General features: G+C 44.6%; 1 protein-coding gene across 3 annotated transcripts in view; it reads right to left on the bottom strand.

The window, feature by feature from the left end:
• STK10 (serine/threonine kinase 10) overlaps window positions 1–23,367 on the bottom strand; it is a 118,515-nt gene that overhangs the window by 10,352 nt on the left and 84,796 nt on the right. For all 3 annotated transcript variants that reach the window (XM_033432065.2, XM_012533841.3, XM_004272000.4), the window contains exons 11-15: window positions 21,821–21,944; window positions 21,191–21,370; window positions 5,849–5,941; window positions 2,908–3,037; window positions 871–995 (exon numbers count right to left, since the gene is read on the bottom strand). In XM_033432065.2, coding sequence (XP_033287956.1) covers window positions 871–995; window positions 2,908–3,037; window positions 5,849–5,941; window positions 21,191–21,370; window positions 21,821–21,944 — 652 coding nt within the window. The remainder of the gene's footprint in view (window positions 1–870; window positions 996–2,907; window positions 3,038–5,848; window positions 5,942–21,190; window positions 21,371–21,820; window positions 21,945–23,367) is intronic.

The following is a 23,367-nucleotide window of genomic DNA, read 5'->3' as shown; positions in this document are numbered from 1 at the left end:
ATAGCCAAGACATGGACACAACCTAAATGTCTGTAAATGGATGAATGGATAAAGATGATGTGGTACATATACACAATGGAATACTACTCAGCCATAAAAAAGAAAATAATGCCATTTGCAGCAACATGGATGCAACTACAGATGGTCATACGAAGTAAAGTAAGTCAGAAAGACAAATACCTCACTAGGTAAAGACAAATGATACCACTTATATGTGGAATCTAAAATATGGCACAAATGAACCCATCTACAAAACAGAAACAGGCTCACAGACATAGAGGATAGACTTGTGGTTGCCAAGGCCAGGTGGGGAGGGAGAGGGATGAACTGGGGGTTTGGGATTAGTAGATACAAACTATTACGTTTAGAATGGATAAACATCAAGGTCCTACTGTACAGCACAGGGAACTGTGTCCAATCTCCTGGGATAAACCATAATGGAAAAGAATATTTTAAAAAGAATGTATGTACGCACATAACAGTCACTTTGCTGTACTGTAGAAATTAGCACAACATTGTAAAGCAACTATACTTCAATTAAAAAAGTATTCTGAGGGAATGCATGGGAAAGAGATATAAAATGAAAATGGAAAGAAAGGCAGGACAAAAAAAGGGAAAAAGTGAGAGAGACATGTACATCAGGTGTCAGGGTCAGTGAGGGAGCTGCTTGGGCCATCTGCTTCCCTGCCAGTTTCCCCAATTCCTAGCCCCTGGATCTGAGGCAGGACATCGCCCAAGCAGCTCTCAAGCCTCACTGTGGCCGACTTGGCTGCTCTCAGGAGCAAGTGATGCCCCACTGAGGGGCAGCCTCGCGGCTCTCCCAGGTCTCCCGGTGGCAGCCCCCGAACCCAAGCTGACTAGGAGCCTCACCTTCTCATGCTTGCGCACCAGCTCGTGCCGCTGGAGGAAGTACTGGTCTTTGAGCTGCTGCTTCACCAGCTGGTGCCTCTCCTGCAGGTGATGCTCCTCCATCTCCCACAGCGCCGCCTCCCGGTCTGTGGAGGACATGTCACCCGGTGAGGTGCAGATGGCCAGAGCCCCACCAGGCCCTCCCCTCCACTGCCCCGAGCCAGGTCTCCTCACACTGGCTGATAACTGTGCCACGTCCTTAGACTATGTGGGCTGAGCCAACTCCTAGAAACTTCCAGGGATGACAGCACCCAGCAGCATGGTAGAGCAGGAAGTGTTTGGAGTCAGGAGCCAGAGAAACCAGAGGCTAAAACCCAGCTGCATCACTGGGATTTGAGGTGAACACAAAATCCTCTCCGGGCCTCACCTTCCATCTCTGCCAAATGGGCACAACCACACCACGGAGGGAAAATGTCCTTGGAAAATACTTTTATGTTCAATCTACATTGCACCTCTGCTTTCCTAATGGGCAAATAGGAAGGGCTCACGTGGAAACCCCATGAAGAAGACAGCCTCTTGTCACTATTTCCTCCTTTGAAAAATAGGTGAGACCCTTCATGTCCCATATATGCATTATTGAAACAGTTATCTGGCATTTTATCACTGGAAGTCTCAGGACAGGGCAGGAAGCTGGTGTCAGATGGAGAACCTCACGCCCTGCAAGATACAGCTGGTCATGCTCAGCCTACTGAGAAGTTGTTTATTTCACTGCACTCCTGTTCCATGAAAGCCAGCATCTATCCACAGAACATCAAAACAGTGATCTGGCTTCTAAGCCAAAATCAGAACCCCAGTCCCACAGGTAGGATGGTTCTTACAGGCCATCACATGAAAAGAAAAGGAAACAAGGGCTTTTCTGAAGCATCCGTGGCTCTATTCAGAATGTCGGAATACCAAGGACCCCATTTTTCTTGGCCCACATCAAGTACTGAGTGGTTTATACGGTTTTAACTGCCCTGGCCATCAGAGTCCTGGCTGTGGCCCCTGTTATAATAATGAGCCAGAGACAGCACTCGTATGTTAGTCCTATGTTTACATCTTTACAACGGACAGGGACCATTAGCTCCCAAGCCCACAGGCACCAAACTCTAATTTTCACCCATCCAGTTGTTTTAAATGCAGTTGAAACAACAGACTTCCAGCCATTTGGAGCCTGCTTGCTTTGCATACCCCATAAAAGTGTACCCAACATCTGCTAGCCATAAATTAGATAGCCTGGGGCTATATACAGACCCCAAGCCCTGCACCCTCCAGAGCTCTCTACCCCAGAGCTTCCTCAGCTGAGTGACATCATCAGATATATAAGCCCCCTTTCTGATCCCCTTCTTCCCCAGGATTTCCCCTGCTCTCCTCCCTCTGGGTGGTGGCTCACACTGTCGTCCCCCGACAGTCTAATGCTGGGAGGGACTCACCGGCATGCAAACCTGCCAAAGCACCACCACACAGGGGCAGTTAAGAGCTTGGCTTCAAGATAAGGTCTGCATCCAGGGCCCACTCTACCACTCATTAACTGTGCAACCCAGGCCACAGAAGAGTCACTCTCCAAACATCAACTTCTTCATCTATAAAAATGGGGAGGACAGTAGGGCCTGCCGTGCAGGGTTACGGGTAGGATGCAGGGTGACTAAGGTGTAAGATTAAGGCACGTGGCTAGGCAGAGGAGTCACTCACTGTGCTGGCTGCTGGGAGCGGCTCTCAGTACTGCCCCCCGACCCCGTTAACCCAGCTCACTCACGTGCAACTTCCACCCACTCTACATTGCTTCCTTTTTTTTTTTTCCTTTCCTCGACATCCACAATAGTGTCAGACAGTGTTGTTGCTAACTGGTATATCTGCCTCAGTCCTGACTTCAGTGGGGATTTTCCTCATGTTTCACCATAAAGGCTGATGTTTGGTCTTACGGTGGAGAAGACCTAGCAGTTCTTCCTTGCCCGGGGCTGGCATGTACATTCATGGAGAGTCTGGGCCCACATGCGCGCCCCGCTCTCGGGCACCCACCTCGAAGGAGCTCCTGCTTCCTAGTGAGGCACTCGCGCTCCTTGCCGCAGATCTCCCGCCTGTTGTCGGCCGTGATCTTCTTCATCGCCAACTCCAGGTCCTCCTTCTGCTTGGCGAGGAAGTCCCGGTCCTATTAAGTATTTAAAATTTTAGACGTGTTCATGATATTGTGGTTATTTTTTTTTAGAGATACATATTGAGATATTAACAGGTGACATAATACGATGTCTGGGATTTGATTCAAAATAATACAGTAGAGTGGGGCAGTGAGTGGGCAGGAATTAATAATTACTGAGGTCAGGTGATGGGTATATGGGGATTCATTATACTGTTATACCCCTTTCTGCCTATGTTTTAAACTTTCCTTAATGAAGAGTAAAGAACTGAAATTTAAATTAAAAAATTTTAGCTACTATATGTGAAATAGATAACCAACAAGGACCTACTGTATAGCACAGGGAACTATACTCAATATTTTGTAATAACCTATAAGGGGGAATTCCCTGGTGGTCTAGCGGTTAGGACTTGGAGCTTTCACTGCTGAGGGCCCAGGTTCGATCCGTGGTCAGGGAACTAAGATCCCGCAAGCTGCGCATGGGGCACAGCCAAAAAAAAACCCAAAACCAAACAAACAAAAAAACCTATAAGGGAAAAGAATCTGAAAAAGAATATCTATCTATCTATCTATCTATAGATAGATATCACTAAATCACTGCACTGTACACCTGAAACTAACACACTGCAAATCAATTATGCTTCAATAAAAAAATAATAAATTTAAAAAAAAATTTTTAATAAAAATTTTAGGAAACATGTTAAGAAACTAAAAATTTGCACTAATCTTATCACTTAATGCTAGCAACTGGTTTTGGTGTATCTATATAAGTGTATTTATATCTGTTGTTTCACAAAGATTATTTTAAAAGACTTGAAGAAATATTTGTACACCCATATTCATGGCAGCATTATTCACAACAGCCAAGGGATTGGAAACAACTCAAGTGTCCATAAACAGATGAATGCATAAACACAATGTGGTATATACATACAATGAAATATTATTCAGCCTTTAAAAGGAAGGAAATTCTTATATATGCTACAACACGAATGAATCTTGAGGACAAGGTAAGTGAAATAAACCAGACACAAAAGGACAAATACTGTATGATTCCACTTATATGAGGTCAAATTTGCAGAGACAGAAAGTAGAATGGTGGTTGCCAGGGACTGGAGGCAGGGTGTCATGGGGAATTACTGCTTAATGGGTACAGAGTTTCTGTTTTGCAAGATGAAGGGTTCTGGAGATGGATCATGGTGATGGTACTCACCATGATGTGAATGTACTTAATATCACTGAACTGCACACTTAAAAATGGGTAAGATACCAAATTTTATGTTATGTCTATTTTACCACAACTTTTAAAAATTATTAAAACGACCTTTCCATGTCATAATGTAATCTCCTATCAAAAATAAGTTGTAATGGCTGAAAATACTTCATGGTATAGCTAGCTATACCCAACTTATCTACCCAATATATAATAGGCTGTTTATAGGTTTTCTTTATTTTAGATACTGCTGCTCTTCACATTCTGGTAGCTAAATGTCCTTGAACCTCTGTGATGATTCATCTTCAAGATTAGTCCTAGAAGCAGAAAATCTAGGCCAAAGGATGTGTACGTTTTTGAAGCTCTTGATGCAACTTCCAGAGTGGCCTCCTAAAAGGGCCAGTCTTCTCTCCCTCTGTGGGGACTAGGGCCTGTCTCCCCACCCTCCCTAGCCCTGCATTCTTTTTCTAATCAACCTGTCAAGGGACAGGTTGGAGGAAAGTATGATGGTGTCCTGGAGTCAGACTCAGCTTGAGGCCTCGGACCCCACTGTTAACTGTGCAGTGTCACCTCTCTGAGCCTTAGCTTCTTCCTCTGTAAAGGGGAAACCAAACAGCACCTATCCTGGTAAGCCATGAATGCTAAACCAGAGAACATACAAAACAACTGTAATTGTAGACTCTAGTTTTTGCATTTGGGGGCAGAGGAAGTGGGACAAAATGAGAACATGAAGTGAAAAGGCTACCGAGGCTGGGGTAGAGGGGACTGAGTGTAGCTGGGAGAGGCTGACAAGAACGAGACCTATAGGGCCTTGAAAGCATGTGAGAAGGCTGATCTGATCTTATGGACAAAGTGGGAGCCACTGAAGGTTTTAAAGACCCAGGGCTGTTGGGGAAGGGTACCATGATCAGATCTGGAATCCGTATTGATCACAACAACTGGTATGAGAGAAAGAACTGCAAGAACTGGAGGGAAACTAGCTGGGAGGCTACTGCAGTAGTCCAGGCAAAAGACAAGAATGGCTAGGGAGTCACAGAAATGTTGACAAGTTGATGGATCCAGAGAGTTTGGAGATAATAAAAAAAACAAAACCCAGGCTTCAAGAGGTGATGAAGGATTGCAGGGAAAAGGGGTGTCAGGAATGACAAGGCTTCTAGCCTGACATGACAGTGGAGGACGGTGTCCCCTCAGAACACGAGAACAGGACCAGGTCTGGGAGATCTGGGTTTGGTGTCTTTGAGACTCCAAAAGATGCCAAGTGGGCAGAGGGATGTACTGGGTTGGTCAAGGAGATGTGATGTACAAACAGCTCTAAAACAAGGCAGGAAGCGCTAAAGGCTTTGGGAGAGGTGGATGTAAAGGTCTGTGGTATCTCCTAGAGATGGGAGAGCTCACTTCCAGCTGGAGCAAGGGCAATCAAGGAAGGCTGCATGGGGGTGATGATAACAGGGAGGATTAATCCGGATGGTCTGATTTATTCAGAATGAGAGATAGGTGAGTATTCAAAGGGCAGGGCATGGGCACAGACAGAGAAGAGCTCTGGTCACCATTCAGGGACTCAAACCTGAGACTCCCCAACCCCTCTACTCCCCAACTGAGGGGCAAGGACTCACGAGAAGCTGCTTCTTCTGCGCATGCTCCTCCATCTTCTGCTTCATGCTCTCCTTCCGCTGCTGCCTGGGGAGCTTCTCCACCTCATTCTTCACCTGCACCAGAGACAGGAGAGAATGGCTAGGTCAGGGTACCTCCACACTTCATATTGAATAAGCCTTCAATCCCAGAACTCCTGGGCCAGGGAGACTGAAGAGGAGGCTCAGCTTTCTAGGCACTAGCCCCGACTCTGCTCTCCACTCCGCTGACAGATGACACCTGCTGGCCACCCGTCTGCTGCTGGCTCCAGTTTCCAGACTCCTTCAGAGCAGACAGATGCTGTTTTCGCTGTTTGGTATCCATCCCCCTTCTTCTGATGACAGCACCTCAGTTTCTTTTAGGACAGTGTTTCTCAACCTCTTTTTAAATTGTTGCCCCCTCAGAAGCCCTTTTAGACATTTTTTTCCCTAATGAACCAACACCATGAAATTTTAATCCCACAGATATACTGTCAATCTGTTAGACCATTATAATATCTAAGACGTTTTTAACTCCTTGGGGGTGAGAATGCATGCATTAGGTAGCCCCTGCTCAGTCTCTGAGGTTCAGGCATGGCTGATGCCCCCAGCCCCATCTGACTCTAGGCTGGGCATATGATCCAAGCTGTCAATCAGCATATTCCATGCCTTGGCATCTGGGATTGGTTCAGAGATGAGCGTGTGATCTTCGCTGGGCTAGTGAGAGCTTCAGGATGGGTGCTGGAATTATTGGGGGAAGCCGCTCTCTGTCCTTTGGGGTTGCTGAGCTGGGAGGATGTAGGCCATGGTGGACCACCCTGGAGGGGGTCTGCCTGAGACAGAATCAATGCATGGAAGCAATGTTAAGAGATGAAGGATGCCTGGTGACACTTCTGCCCTCCTGGTCAGAGACGGGAGTTCTTGGTTTGATGTCTTTGAGACTCCCAAAAGATGCCAGGTGGGCAGATGGTGAACTAATAGTATTCTCAGGCCAGCTGGAACTGGCTTTCTGTTTTTTATAACAGAAGAAGAAGAGATTCATGACACTTCACTATAAGGAAGCTACAGTTCCTCAGTTTTCTCTGAGTAACCCATACCTTCACAGTTACCTGACACCCCAAAACATGCACTCACTGACAGGGCTCTTAGGAGCAGGTAGTGAAGGATTTTTCCATACTGTCCATGATCAAAAAAGAGCATTCCAGGAGAGTTCTACTTCTGGCATGGTGAGGTACACCAATGCAGCCTCTCATTCCTGCTGATTACAGTGAAAAACTCTGGATAAAATACAAAAAGCAACTAACTGAGGACTCTGAAAAGTAAACAAAATCAGGTGGCTATGAAAGGGAGTCAAAACTTATAGAAGGGGCTGGTACCAGGGGTGAGTTTCCTGGGAATTTTTTTTTTCCTTTTGCTCTCCTGGCTTTGCCCCTGTCCTAGACAGTGATGCAGTGGCTAAAACTGTAAGAAACATTGTGTTTCTGGCTAAAGAATCAGGCAGAAGTCAATAAAATTAATAAACCTTTAGTCAGATTGACAGAGAAGATGGAAGCAGTGGAGAAGAAAAAGGAGGAGGGAGAGGAAGAGGATACTACAACACAAATTACCAGTATGAAGGGTGAAAGAGACATCACTACAGATCCTACAGTCATTAGAAAGGATACTAAAGGAATCCTATGAACAGCTTTATGTCAGTAAATTCAGCCACTTAGGTGAAATAGACAAATTCCTTGAAAGAAACTACCAAAGCTCATTCAAGAAGAAATAGATAACTAAAACCAGAGTGACATTAAAACCACTGACCAAATCCTTTTCATAAATAGACTCAAAAGTCCTCATCAAAATATTAGCAAATTCCTGCTGGTGGGAATGTGAATTGGTACAGCCACTATGAAGAACAGTATGGAGGTTCCTTAAAAAACTACAAATAAAACTACCATATGATGCAGCAATCCCACTACTGGGCATATACCCTGAGAAAACCATAATTCAAAAAGAGTCATGTACCACAATGTTCATTGCAGCACTATTTACAATAGCTCGGAGATGGAAACAACCTAAGTGTCCATCATCGGATGAATGGATAAAGAAGATGTGGCCGATATAGACAATGGAATATTCCTCAGCCATAAAGAAACGAAATTGAGCTATTTGTAATGAGTTGGATAGACCTAGAGTCTGTCATACAGAGTGAAGTAAGTCAGAAAGAGAAAGACAAATACTGTATGCTAACACATATATATGGAATTTAAGGGGAAAAAATGTCATGAAGAACTTAGGGGTAAGACAGGAATAAAGACACAGACCTACTAGAGAATGGACTTGAGGACATGGGGAGGGAGAACGGTAAGCTGTGACAAAGCGAGAGAGAGGCATGGACATATATACACTACCAAACGTAAGGTAGATAGCTAGTGGGAAACAGCCGCATAGCACAGGGAGATCAGCTCGGTGCTTTGTGACCACCTGAAGGGGTGGAATAGGGAGGGTGGGAGGGAGGGAGACACAAGAGGGAAGAGGTATGGGAACATATGTATATGTATAACTGATTCACTTTGTTATAAAGCAGAAACTAACATGCCATTGTAAAGCAATTATACTCAATAAAATATATATTAGCAAATTCAATCTAGTAATATATAAAAAGTAAACTACATAATGACCAAGTGGGCTTTATCCCAGGAATGTAAAGCTCATTCAATATTTGAAAACAAAGCCATGTAATTCACAATATCAATAGACTAAAGAAGAAAAACTATATGATCACATCAATTGATATAGGAAAAACATCTGACGAAATGCAACATCCATTCATGACAAAATCTATTAGCAAACTAGGAATAGAAGGGAACTTCCTTAATCTGAAAGGGCATCTACAAAAAACCCTAATGCTAACATCATACTTAACTATGAAATACTAAATGTTTTCCCCTTAAGACTGGAAACAAGGCAAGGATGTCCACTCTACCATTCCTATTCAACATCCCACTAGAGATCCTTGCCAGCATCATAAAGCAAGAAAAAGAAACAAAAAGCATATAGGAAGAAATAAAACTCTGTTTGCAGACATTATTGTCTATGTAGAAAATCCCAAGAAATCTATATTTTAAAAAGTACTAGAACTGGTAAGTGAGTTTAGTGAGGTCAGTATACAAGATCAATATACCACTATTTTCTATACTCTAGCACTGACATTAGAAATTGACATTAAGGGGGACCTTCAAGATGGCAGAGGAGTAAGACATGGAGATCACCTTCCTCTCCACAAACACATCAAAAATACATCTACGTGTGGAACAACCCCTACAGAACACCTACTAAAGGCTGGCAGAAGACCTCAGACTTCCCAAAAGGCAAGAAAATCCCTACACACCTGGGTAGGGCAAAAGAAAAAAGAAAAAATAGAGACAAAAGAATAGGGACAGGACCTGCACCTCTGGGAGGGAGCTGTGAAGGAGGAAAAGTTTCCACACACTAGGAAGCCCCTTCACGGGCGGAGACAGGGTGGGGTGGGGGTGGGGGGTAAGATTTGGAGCCACGGAGGAGAGCACAGCAACGGGTGCAGAGGGCAAAGTGGAGAGATTCCCGCACAGAGGATCAGTGCCGACCAGCACTCACCAGCCTGAGAGGCTTGTCTGCTCACCCGCTGGGGCGGGCGGGGGCTGGGAGCTGAGGCTCAGGCTTCGGTGGTCTGGTCCCAGGAAGAGGACTGGGGTTGGCTGCATGAACACAGCCTGAAGGGGGTATAGTGCACCACAGCTAGCCGGGACGGAGTCCAGGAAAAACTCTGGACCTGCCTAAGAGGCAAAAGACCATTGTTTCGGGGTACACGAGGAGAGGGGATTCCTTCCCCGTCTGCCCACAGAAGGCAGAGCAATGCCTAAAGGAGCTCCAGAGACGGGTGCGAGCCGCAACTATCAGCTTGGACACCAGAGACAGGTGTGAAATGCTAAGGCTGCTGCTGCAGCCACCAAGAATCCTGTGTGCAAGCACAGGTCACTAGCCCCATGCCCAACCCCACCCCCCGCAAGCTTGTGCAGCCCGCCACTGCCAGGGTCCTGTGATCCGGGGAACGGCACGCCTCAGGCTGTTGCAACACCACGCCAGCCTCTGCCGCCAAAGGCTCGCCCCGCATTCCAATTATAACTACTGTACCCCTTCCTCCTCCCCCACCCCACCGGCATGAGTGAGCCAGAGTACCCTAATCAGCCGTTGCTTTAACCCCATCCTGTCTGGGCGGGAACAGAAGCCTGAGGGCAACCCACACGCAGAGGTGGGGCCAAACCCAAAGCTGAACCCCAGGAGCTGTGCAAACAAAGAAGAGAAAGGGAAATCTCTCCCAGCAGCCTCAGCAGCAGCGGATTAAATCCCCACAATCAACTTGAGGTACTCTGCATCTCTGGAATACCTGAATAGACAACGAATCATCCCAAAATTGAGGCAGTGGACTTTGGGAGCAACTGTAGACTTGGGGTTTCCTGTCTGCAACTGACTTGTTTCGGATTTTTATGTTTATCTTAGTATACATTTTAGCACTTGTTATCATTGCTGGATTTGTTTCTTGGTTTGGTTGCTCTCTTTCTTTTCTTTTTTCTAAAATTTTATTTATTTATTTTTGGCTGTGTTGGGTCTTCGTTTCTGTGCGAGGGCTTTCTCTAGTTGCGGCGAGCGGGGGCCACTCTTCATCGCAGTGCGCGGGCCTCTCACTGTCGCGGCCTCTCTTGCTGCGGAGCACAGGCTCCAGATGCGCAGGCTCAGTAGTTGTGGCTCACGGGCCTAGTTGCTCCGCGGCATGTGGGATCTTCCCAGACCAGGGCTCAAACCCGTGTCCCCTGCATTGGCAGGCAGATTCTCAACCACTACACCACCAGGGAAGCCCTTCTAGTACTTTTAAAATTTGATTATTTTATTTTTAAATTTTAATTATCTTATTTATTTTTACTTTTTTATTTAAAAAATTATTTTTTCTTTCTTTTTTTCTCCCCTTTCTTCTGAGCCGTGTGGCTGTCAAGGTCTTGGTGCACTGGTCTGGTGTCAGGCCTGAGCCTCTGAGGTGGGAGAGACGAGTTCAGGACATTGGAACATCAGAGACCTCCTGGCCCCATGTAATATCAATTGACAAGAGCTCTCCCAGAGATCTCCATCTCAATGCTAAGACCCAGCTCCACCCAACGGCCAGCAAGCTCCAGTGCTGGACGGCCCATGCCAAACAACTAGCAAGACAGGAACATAAGCCCACCCATTAGTAGAGAGGCTGCCTAAAATCATACTAAGTTCACAGACACCCCAAAACACACCACCGGATGCGGTCCTGCCCACCAGAAAGACAAGATCCAGCCCCACCCACCAGAACACAGGCACCAGTCCCCTCCACCAGGAAGCCTACACAAGCCACTGAACCAACCTTACCCACTGGGGGCAGACACCAAAACCAATGGGAACTATGAAACTGCAGCCTGCGAAAAGGAGACCCCAAACACAGTAAGTTAAGCAAAATGAGAAGACAGAGAAATATGCAGCAGATGAAGTAGCAAGGTAAAAACCCACCAGACCAAATGAAGAGGAAATAGGCAGTCTACCTGAAAAAGAATTCAGAGTAATGATAGTAAAGATGATCCAAAATCTTGGAAATAGAATAGACAAAATGCAAGAAACATTTGACAAGGACCTAGAAGAACTAAAGAGCAATCAAACAATGATGAACAACACAATAAATGAAATTTAAAATTCTCTAGAAGGAATCAATAGCAGAATAACTGAGGCAGAAGAAAGGATAAGTGACCTGGAAGATAAAATAGTGGAAATAACTACCGCAAAGCATAAGAAAGAAAAAAGAATGAAAAGAATTGAGGACAATCTCAGAGACTGCTGGGACAACATTAAATGCACCAACATTCGAATTAGTGGGGTCCCAGAAGAAGAAGAGAAAAAGAAAGCGTCCGAGAAAATATTTGAAGAGATTATAGTTGAAAACTTCCCTAACATGTGAAAGGAAATAGTCAATCGAGTCCAGGGAGCACAGAGAGTCCCATACAGGATAAATCCAACAAGAAACACACCAAGACACATATTAATCAAACTGTCAAAAATTAAATACAAAGAAAGCATATTAAAAGCAGCAAGGGAAAAGCAACAAATAACATACAAGGGAATCCCCATAAGGTTAACAGCTGATCTTTCAGCAGAAACTCTGCAAGCCAAAAGGGAGTGGCAGGACATATTTAAAGTGATGAAAGGGGGAAACCTACAACCAAGATTACTCTACCTGGCAAGGATCTCATTCAGATTCGATGGAGAAATTAAAACCTTTACAGACAAGCAAAAGTTAAGAGAATTCAGCACCACCAAACCAGCTTTACAACAAATGCTAAAGGAACTTCTCTAGGCAGGAAACACAAGAGAAGGAAAAGACCTACAATAACAAATCCAAAACAATTAAGAAAATGGTAGTAGGAACATACATATCGATAACTACCTTAAATGTAAATGGATTAAATGCTTCAACCAAAAGACAGAGACTGGCTGAATGGATACAAAAACAAGACCCATATATACACTGTCTACAAGAGACCCACTTCAGACCTTGGGACACATACAGACTGAAAGTGAGAGGATGGAAAAAGATATTCCATGCAAATGAATATCAAAAGAAAGTTGGAGGGGCTTCCCTGGTGGCACAGTGGTTGAGAATCTGCCTGCCAATGCAGGGGACACAGGTTCGAGCCCTGGTCTGGGAAGATCCCACATGCCGCAGAGCAACTGGGCCCGTGAGCCACAACTACTGAGCCTGCGCATCTGGAGCCTGTGCTCCACAGCAAGAGGCCGCGATAGTGAGACGCCCGCTCACCACAACGAAGAGTGGCCCCCACTTGCCGCAACTAGAGAAAGCCCTCGCACAGAAACAAAGACCCAACACAGCCAAAAATAAATAAATAAATAAAAAGCTGGAGTAACAATTCTCATAACAGACAAAATAGACTTTAAAATAAAGACTATTATAAGAGACAAAGAAGGACACTACATACTGTTCAAGGGATCAATCCAAGAAGAAGATATAACAATTGTAAATATTTATGCACCCAACATAGGAGCACCTCAATACATAAGGCAAATGCTAACAGCCACAAAAGGGGAAATCGACAGTAACACAATAATAGTAGGGGACTTTAACACTCCACTTAAACCAATGGACAGATCATCCAAAATGAAAATAAATAAGGAAAAACAAGCTTTAAATAACACATTAAACAAGATGGACTTAACTGATATTTATAGGACATTCTATCCAAAAACAACAGAATACACTTTCTTCTCAAGTGCTCATGGAACATTCACCAGGCCAGATCATATCTTGGGTCACAAATCAAGCCTTGGTAAATTTACGAAAATTGAAATTGTATCAAGTATCTTTTCTGACCACAACACTATGAGACTAGATATCAATTACAGGAAAAAAAACTGTAAAAAATACAAACACATGGAGGCTAAACGATATGCTACTAAATAACCAAGAGATCACTGAAGAATTCAAAGAGGAAATCAAAAAATACCTAAAACAGGGCTTCCCTGGTGGCGCAGTGGTTGACAGTCCGCCTGCCGATGCAGGGGAGTCCAGGAGGATCCCACATGCCGCAGAGCGGCTGGGCCCGTGAGCTATGGCCACTGAGCCTGCGCGTCCGGAGCCTGTGCTCCGCAACGGGAGAGGCCACAACGGTGAGAGGCCCGCGTACCGCAAAAAAAAAATCTACTAACAATAAATGCTGGAGAGGGTGTGGAGAAAAGGGAACCCTCTTGCACTGTTGGTGGGAATGTAAACTGATACAGCCACTATGGAGAACAGTATGGAGGTTCCTTAAAAAACTACAAATAGAACTACCATATGACCCACCAATCCCACTACTGGGCATATACCAAGAAAACCATAATTCAAAAAGAGTCATGTACCACAATGTTCACTGCAGCACTATTTACAATAGTCAGGACATGGAAGCAACCTAAGTGTCCATTGATAGATGAATGGATAAAGAAGATGCGGCACATGTATACAATGGAATATTACTCAGCCATAAAAAGAAACGAAACTGAGTTATTTGTAGTGAGGTGGATGGACCTAGAGTGTGTCATACAGAGTGAGGTAAGTCAGAAAGAGAAAAACAAATACCATATGCTAACACATATATATGGAATCTAAAAAAAAAAAATGGTTCTGATGAACCTAGGGGCAGGACAGGAATAAAGATGCAGATGTAAAGAATGGACTTGAGGACACAGGGAGGGTGAAAGGTAAGCTGGGATAAAGTGAGAGAGTAGCACTGACGTATATACACAACCAAATGTAAAACAGATAGGTAGTGGGAAGCAGCTGCCTCGCACAGGGACATCAGCTTGGTGCTTTGTGACCACCTAGAGGGGTGGGATACAGACGGTGGGAGGCAGGCACAAGAGGGAAGGGATATGGGGATATATGTATACATACAGCTGATTCACTTTGTTGTACAGCAGAAAGTAAAACAACATTGTAAAGCAATTATACTCTAATAAGGATGTTTAAAAAATTAATTAATTAATTAAAAATAAATGCTGGTATACTCACAAATGAAGAAAAAAGAGAAATTGGCATTAAAAAATAGCACCTTGTACAACAGCACCAAAAAAATATGAAATAAGAATAATTCTAACAAAATATATGCTGAATCTGTATGCTGAAAACTAAAAAAGAACACTAAGGAAAGATGTCAAAGAAGACCTAAATGAATGGAGAGATGTACTGTGTTCATGGAAAGGAAGGCTCAATATTGTTCAGATTCCCTTCTCCCTAACTTGCTCCATGGATTCAACTCAATCTCAATCAAAAATCCCAGCAGACATTTTTATAGAAATCAACAAGCTGATTCTATGGTGTATATGGAGAGGCAAAGGAACTAGAATAGCCAAAACAATTTTGAAAAAAGGAACAAAGTTGGAGGACTCACACTACCTGATTTTAAGACTTACTGTAAAAATGTATTTATCAAGACATTGTAGAACTGGTAAAAGATAGATCAACAGAACAGCACAGAGAGTCCAGGTATAGATACATAAATGTGTGGTCAATTGATTTTGCACAAAGATGCAAAGGCAAGTCAGTGGAGAAAGCACAGTGTTTTCAACCAATGGTGCTAGAAAACTAGGTGCTAGGACATCCACAGGCAAAACAATCATGATAATAATAGTGAAACTCATCCATACATTATGCATTTAATATAAAACCTAAAATTATAAAACATCTAAAACATATGATCTTGTGTTATGCAAAGATTTCTTAGATAAGCCGCTAAAAGCACGATCCCTAAGAAAAAATGATAAGTTGGACTTCACCAACATTAACTGCTTCCGCTCTATGCAAGACACTGTTAGGAGAATCAAAAGACAAGCCACAGACCGGGAGCAAACATTTGCAAAATATATAACTGACAAAGTACTTGTATTCAGAATGTAAAAATAACTGTCACAATTCAGTAATAAAAAAACAAATCACCCAGTTAAATAAATGGGTAACAGGTTTAAACAGGTACCTCATCAAAAAAGATATATAGATAGCAAAAAAGCACAGGAAAAGATACTCAACTTTAGTCATTAATGAAATGCAAATAAAGCCACAATGAGCTACCACTTCCTATCAGAATGGCTAAAACAAAAAATAAAACTGATAATACCAAGTACTGGTGAGGATGGGAAGCAACTGGAACTCTCACACGTTGTCTTGGAGATGTAAAATAATACAGACTCTTTTGGGAAAGTTTGGCGGCCTCTCCTAAAGTTAAACATACACTGTCATCTGACCCCAAAATCCTACCAGCTATTCTTTATTGTCTCTTCTTCCAGTTCCTGGGTGTTCTCTTTCATGGTTTTAGGTTTGTAATCTGAATTCTGCCCCTTTGTTCTTTAGCTTTAATCGCCTTGGATTAGGGTTTCTCAACCTTGGCCCTACTGACTTCGGAAGCAGATAATTCTTTGTTGCGAGGGATGTCCTACGCACCGTGCAGGATGTTAATAGCATCGCTGCCCCTACCCACTAGATGCCGTAGCACCCTCTCCCCCGTTGTGACAACAAAAATGTTTCTAGACACTGCCAAATGTCCCCTGGTGAGCAAAAGAGTCCCTGGTTGAGAATCACTGTGTTAGAAGTCCTCATAAAATATCTCAAAAATCTCATTTGTGCCACATCACCTTCCATGTCCAAGGGCTCGCTTGGATAATAGGGTACATAACCATAATTCAGCACCAGTCAGGTGTTCGTCAAAACGCCTCTGACAGCCCCATTCAAGGCATCATACAATTGAAAGGATGCACTAGCTTAGAAGTGTGCTTTTCAAGCTTGATGATGTGGTTTTCCAGGACAGAAGATGAGAAACAGCAGTTTAGAAAAGGGTTTGGAGGTTTCTGCTAAAGGCACTGAACGGTCTTATACCACTGACAACGGAGGGAGAAAGCAAAAGAACATTCAGAGTCGAGTCACGTGGAGCTACTTAGCAAAGGGACACCTGGACCTGCTCATAAGTAACACCTGAGGACAGGGATGGACCAGCGCCACTCTGGCTGAGTGGCTTTCTACTACATGTCAGAAATCCTGCTTTCTGGTCCAACTGCACATCTTTGGAACAGTCCCTGGACTTGTTTCCCATTTTCTCATCAGAAAAAAATGATCTGGCTTTTAACTAAAACTTCTAGGGTCCTTCCAGGAATATAACTCTCTGATGTTACAGAGATCCAAACTATTTAAGAAATAGTTAAATTATGTTTAATGAGTTTTGCCTAGGAAGGCAGGAAAACAAAGAGTTCTGGAAAGATTTCCTTCAAGACTGATTGAATTTGTTTTCAAATTTAGATGATTTAAGAAGTAAGTTACAATTGTCCACTGAGTTTCTCGTGGATGTTAAGTGTACTGTGTGTATGGGGACTGAGGACCAGACCATCAATTCCATTCTCATAGAACACAATTATACATTTATTCTATTTCTATATGTAGACACACACAGTACTAGATTTAGTTAATTACTTGAAACAACAACGAAGAATAAACACGTCCCCATTCAACTAGCTTACGAATAATGATATTTCCTATATGCATACCTCCTAAATGCTGGAAGGTCATTAGCATGATATTTCATAACAATTGCTGTAACCATGAAAGAGGTCCCATGAGGCATCTCAAGTTTTACCCTCTGTTATTTTTGTATGTTTTCTATGCCTGAGATCACACGATGACTGGCTTTCTCACATTCAGTGGATCATAGGGAGATGGACAGGGTGAACCCTTCCTTGCTCTGAACTAATTAAAGTCAAGTCCACGTGGGTCTGTGTATGGTCTTCTTCTCCAGCATCCACGTGTGGATTTCTCTGATGCAGCACTGGGCTGGCTAATGCATCTGTGGGTAGTTCAGAGCCTGCTCAACTGGGGGTCCTACTCATTCCCACTTTTGTCCTTCACCCCTGCTGGTGCATCCTAACCACCAATCCAAGGGCGTACCCAAGACTCCCTGCTGGGCTTTGCCAGCAGCCCTCACACAGGTGACCTTTGTGATCGAAGGTCTTCAGACTGTGGAGTAGGCAATGGCAGGACGTGGAATCGTGGGACACCTGGGGGGGGTACCATGAAGCAAAGCCCTTCACCGGCCCCCACCAGCAAGAATCTCTAGACCTTACTTTGGACACTGATAATAATGATAATGGTAAGAATAACCGAAAGGGCCAGCATGCAGTAAGTGCTTACCAGGTGCCAGGCGCCTGGCTCTGTCATTTAGTCTCTATCCAGAACAGCGTCATGAGTGATCCTGTCATTACCTGCTTTCACAGAGGAGACAGAGGCTCCGTGAGTTGCAGCAGCTTGCCCGAGTTCAGAGTCGGGATTCAAACTCAGGCTTCTCTGACTCCAGGCCCACACAACCACTTCCCTATGATGCCATCCTAAAAGAACTTGCTTCTCTCTTTACAAGTGGAAAAGACCACCTTCCCCCCTTACTCCCTCTGATAAAAATGTAGTATGTTCTCAAACTTCTTATAACCATGTAACATGCAACTCTTTCCCTATTGACAGCCTCTTACAACAATGGCAAATCTGAGGACAGGGGCTGTGTGTGATTTGCTCATCACTGCCTAGTACAGGGGTGACAAACAGTAGGAGCTCTAAAAATATATACTGATTAATTAAGTAACAAAACCCCTGCAGCTAGCTCTGGGAACCAGAAGCAAGCACAAGCCGCCTACACTTCGCCTGGCTCCACCGTGAAGCAGGTTAAAGCCAGCAGCTCTGTTCAGTCAGCGAGCCGGAGTCCTGGCAGCAAGAATGCCTCATGGGAGGACAGTGACAGAGTCACAGTCTTAGCAAACGGCAGAAGCCAAAAGGGCAAAGAGGTCAAGCTTTTTCTTTCCATGAAAACGTTTTGAAGAAAAACACCCAGGGAAAAAGAAAAACCTAAAAACTGAATCTGAGTAGAAGCCCAAGTACCAGATCCTACGCACTGCCTCAGAATTCACTGACAGGCTTGAAAACCCTCCTAGAATGCTGCCAACAACAAGAACGTCCACCTTTGTTAAAGGTCGGTGCCGGCCAAGGGCGAGGAACTCCGTGGCGACCCCTCACACCTCCCCGTCCCAGGCACCTCCTCTTTTTCCCACTTTTAAAGTCCCCACAACTCCTTCCCCCACCCGCACGTACAAAGGGTGCGCGCATGTGATGGGGTGAGGCGCCAAGAGGAAACTGGAATCCGCGGGGTACTTGTTCTGGGGCAGACACTGGGTGCTTCTCATTTAATGCTCAAAATATCTGAGAGGAATGCACGGTAAACAGCACCGAATCAAACAGCAAACTCCTGCCTCTGACTCACCTCCCTCCGTGATTTGGCCCCTCTCTACCTGTCTGATTTCATCTCGTCCAAATCTCCCAATCGCTTCCTAAGCTCCTGCCACACTGATCATTTTTTCAGTTCTTTCCAAGCTCTTTCCCACACCTCAGGGCCTTTGCACATGCTGTTCCACCCTCCTAGAAACATCCTTCTGGTCTCAGCCTAAATGTCACATACTGATCTCTCCGTAACTTCTCTAGTTAACCAACCTATTTGCTCTCACAGCATGTATGCAATGGGCAAGTGTTTTTTTATTTGATGTGCTTTTTTTTTTTCTGGTTTCCCTGGCAATTAACAACTCCTTGAGTGTAGGGACCCTATCTATTTTGTTCATTACAGTATCCCTGGCACCTCCTACAGTGCCACACATGTAGATATTCAACAGAACAGTAGCTGAATAACTCTCATTGTGACAGAAGGCAGCCAGAACTCAGGCAAGAACTCAAAAAATATTGCTGGCTCGGTTCCCGACCACCACAATAAGGCAAACATCTCAATAAAGCAAGTCACGTGAATATCTTGGTTTCCCAGTGCATAGAAAAAATTATCTTTGCACTATACTGTAGTCTGTTAAGTTTGCATCAGCATTATGTCTAAAAAAACAACTGTATACAACTTAAAAAATATTTTATTGCTAAAAAAAATGCTCATCATCATCTGAGAGAGTTGTAATCTTTTTGCAAAAGTAACATCAAAGACCACTGATTACAGATCACCATGACAAATATAATCATAATGATAAAGTTTGAAATATGCAAGCATTACCAAAATGTGACACAGAGACAGGAAGGGAGCAAATGCTGTTGGAAAAATGGTGCAGAAAGACTTGCTCAACGCAGGGTTGCCACAAACCTTCAATTTGTAAAAATAAGAAAACACAGTATCTGCGAAGTGCATTAAAACAAGGTCTGCCTGTAGCTTGTCCAAAGCCCAGCAGTTCGCTTTGAGCCACACAGCCAAGACCTGGAACCAAGTCTGTGCTCCCAGCATTGGAGCTGGGGATGTGCTTAGTATCAGCTTCTCCCTCCTCCCCTCCACACATCTCAGCCCACTGGCCCATCTCTCAGCAGGAGGTTCAGGACCAGGGTAAGCCAAGGCACTCACCTCAGGCACAAAAGGGAATGCCAAAAAACTCAGTGATCAAGATAAATACAATTTTAAAAACTCAAAATTCATGCAAAAAAAAATTATGAACAAAATTCAAATACAGACAGGGTCAAGTCCTATACTTGCAGGGCTCAGCCTCATCGCCTCACACTAACCCCAGCCCTGTCGGATCCTGCCTATTTTATTTTATTCTATTTCATTTATTTTTGGCCACGCCACGCGGCACGTGCGCTCTTAGTTCCCCGACCAGGGATCAAACCCGCGCCCCCTGCAGTGGAAGCACGGAGTCTTAACCTCTGGACCGCCAGGGAAGTCCCCTGCCTCTGTTTTAAATAGCTGATATTCTGTTCATCATGAATATTTTACATGAATTTTTATTTTAAAACACTGCATCAGAATATTATTTATGTTGATTATGGAGTTTTTTGGCACCTCCTTAAATTCTGTGCCCTAGACAAGTTGTCTCATCCCAGCCCTGGCCCTGCTCAGCCAGCCCGTGGCCCCGGTTCCCACACACAGCCACCGGAGGGCCCTTGGATACACCAAATGTCATGTCCGTCACAGTCAAGTCTAGGAGCTGGGTTCTGAGGTCCCCGAGCACCATGGAAGCTGCTCACCTGCTGCTCCCATCTGGAGATTGGGAAGCAGCCTTGATCGGTATACCTGCCCCAGGGCTTCTACCCTCCTCGTCCCCCTCCTTCCTCCTGAGAGTTTAGGAAAGAAAGTCTGTCCCAGCTTCCCAGTGTCTGGCTCCACAGGGGGAGGTGTGAGCTGCTCTCTGGGACCCAGATGCCCTTCCCTGGGCAGGCTGAGAAATACGCCACCCTTCCCTTGTCTCAGGACCATCTACCTCTTTGCCACCTCCCACTTCCCCTTCCAGCTGGATGGGAAAAGAGGGAGAACAGGCACATAGGTCCAAACTAGGGGGCTGCTGTTCTGGGGGAAGGGAGGGTAGGGCATGGAGGACGTATGAGCACCCATCCAGCACCCACGGCCCCTCTGGAGACAGCATCTCAAGTTTCCCTGAACTGCCATCCCTTCCTTCCTCCTGCTCTCTTTCAGCGAGTGCTGCTAAGCTGGGGGGATGTACAGGAAGCTGCCTGAGGCCGCATGGCGAGGGCCTGCCTGAAACCAAATCCACACAGAGGAAAGCAGAGCCCAAATGATGGGGAAGGGGCTCCTACTGCCACAGCGGGAGGGTGTAGACCCAGACATAGCTGGATGTGAGCTTTTCATGCATACAAGCTCCCCCCAATTCCCTGTTTCTGAGGCCAGGTTGCGTTGGGTTTTGATTACTTGCAACTGGGAGGATCCTAATCCTCCTAGACACCCCTGCTTCCACCCAACACGTATTCACCTCCTTCTTCATCAGCTTGAGCTGCTCCTGGAACCTGGCGTAGTCCCTCTCCTGCTCCAGGCGGATCCGCTTGGCCTCCTCCCGGCGGCGCACAGCATGGTCTTGCTCCATCTTCTCCACTTGTTGCTTTTGCTGACGCTCCAGGTTCTCCAGCTCTGTGTCAAAGAACTTCTTCTTGGCCTGGAAGGAGCAGAAAGGGAAATTCAGGAAAGTCACCTTATACCTGGGAGGGAGATGGGAAAAGCCCAGAGCCCGTGCTCAGACCTGGGTTTGAATCCCAGGTCTACCACCTCTTTGCTGTGTGACCTGGGACAAGTCACTGAACCTCTCTGAGTCTTTTTGCTCACGTGCAAAAGGAAGACCAGACCATCTACCTCGCAGGGTTGTTGCATGGGGCTCAGTAAAGGTTATGGCCCCTCTAGAGATCCTCCTGTGTGACTCAGAGGAGCATCGTGACCTTCATGCAATGCTGTGTTTATAAGTCAACGCCTAATGAGATCAGGAAACAGAGGAATTGGGCAATTGTTGTGAATTATTCTCCATGCCCAATCATCCTCACTCTGCAACTTCCGCTTAAAGAAAACATGGAAGCAAGAAGCCCTATAGGGACCCATCTTTTCTCACGCTCACATTGATTTCTTGTTCAAAACGTTTGTGCATCTGCTCCAGCTGCAGCTCATGCTTGCTGCTCAGCTGGGTCTGGTTCCGATGCTCTTCTTTCTGGAGCAGCCGAAGTTCTCGGAGTTCCTGGCGCCTGAAGGGTGGAAGGATGTGGACATTTCAGTCAGAAACTGCCCTCAGTGATCATGTAACTCATAGCTAGGGACACTGAAGGCTGGGGTGTGGAGAGGCGTCACACAAGACTGGGGTAGAGGCATGACACGAACTTAGAACTCAGACTTTATTGGACATTTATTGACAGGCAAAACGTTAATAATTTTAATATATAAAGGGTGCTTCCAAATCCATAAGAAAAACAGGAATATTCTAATTTTAAAAAGCGGCACAGAACATGGACAGACATGAAACAAAAGACAAAATCTTTAAATTAGCTAGGTGGATATGAAATACAAATTAAAAAGAAATAAATCTTCATTAAATAGGCAAGAATACAGGGGGAGGACAATGCAATAAGTCTCTGCCTTTTGACATAGTAGCTTCCACTTCGGGATACTGATTCTAAAGAGATATTCATAGATGCACAACAAAATTGAATAAGGATATCCGTAACAACGCTATTTATAATAGTACAAAATTAGAAACAAATGTCCATCAATATAGTCTAATTAAATATGTCCATCTGATGTAATTTTATACAACCATTAAAAAAATCAAGTTCTCGGAGATATTGAATTACATGGGAAAAAAATCTATGAAAAATACAGCAATTCTTTATGAACAGATAGGGATGGATCCCTGAATGAAAAAAGCAAGGTGTTGAAGAGTGTGTGTCTCTTATGCTACCTACCACCTGGGTGAAAAACAAAAAGGACCCTATATGTGTGTGCACATGTGCATGTGTGTGTTTACTTTCCTATTTAAACACTGAGTGTTTCTGGAAGGATTACACTGTAAAATATTAACACAAGGAGGGGAGCTGGATGGCTGGCAGAAAAGTGAGAGAGGGAAATTTTTCGCTGTTTACCCTCTTTTTCTTGTCGAGTTTTGAACCACGATATTACCTATTCAAAATGTAAATACAATAAAAATTTGACCCCAACCACACAGTGTACCTTCATTTGGTAACATACCTATTGTCACTGTGTATATGTGTGTACACAGAAAAAATACTGGTGGGATAAACCCCACCAATTGTGTTTCTTTCTGGGCAAGTCCATTAAAACTTGGTATGTATCATTTATGGAATCAGAAATTAAAATGATGCAGAAAGAACTTGGGCCTCCTGACTGTGAACGGGGGGCGGTTCCCTGGCAGCCCGTGTCCTATTCCAGTCCAGCGTCTGCAGCCTGTACCATGGCCACCCCCGCTGTGGGGCTTTCCTCACAGCTCTGAGTGGAACAGCTGCAGGAGGAGAGGCCTGCACGCTCTCAGGGGTCGGGGGGCCTTATGTGAATCTTAGCTCAGCTCACTTTCCCTTAGGCAGTCGCTCAGTCTTTGCAGGCTCTCTGTTCCTGCATCTGTAAAATGGGGAGATAATCTTTACCTCTCAGGTTCTT

The sequence above is a fragment of the Orcinus orca genome, chromosome 3, assembly GCF_937001465.1.
Source record: "Orcinus orca chromosome 3, mOrcOrc1.1, whole genome shotgun sequence".
Lineage (NCBI taxonomy): Eukaryota > Metazoa > Chordata > Mammalia > Artiodactyla > Delphinidae > Orcinus > Orcinus orca.
Note: the sequence above shows the minus strand (reverse complement) of the source record. Positions and strands in the feature narration are given on the sequence as shown.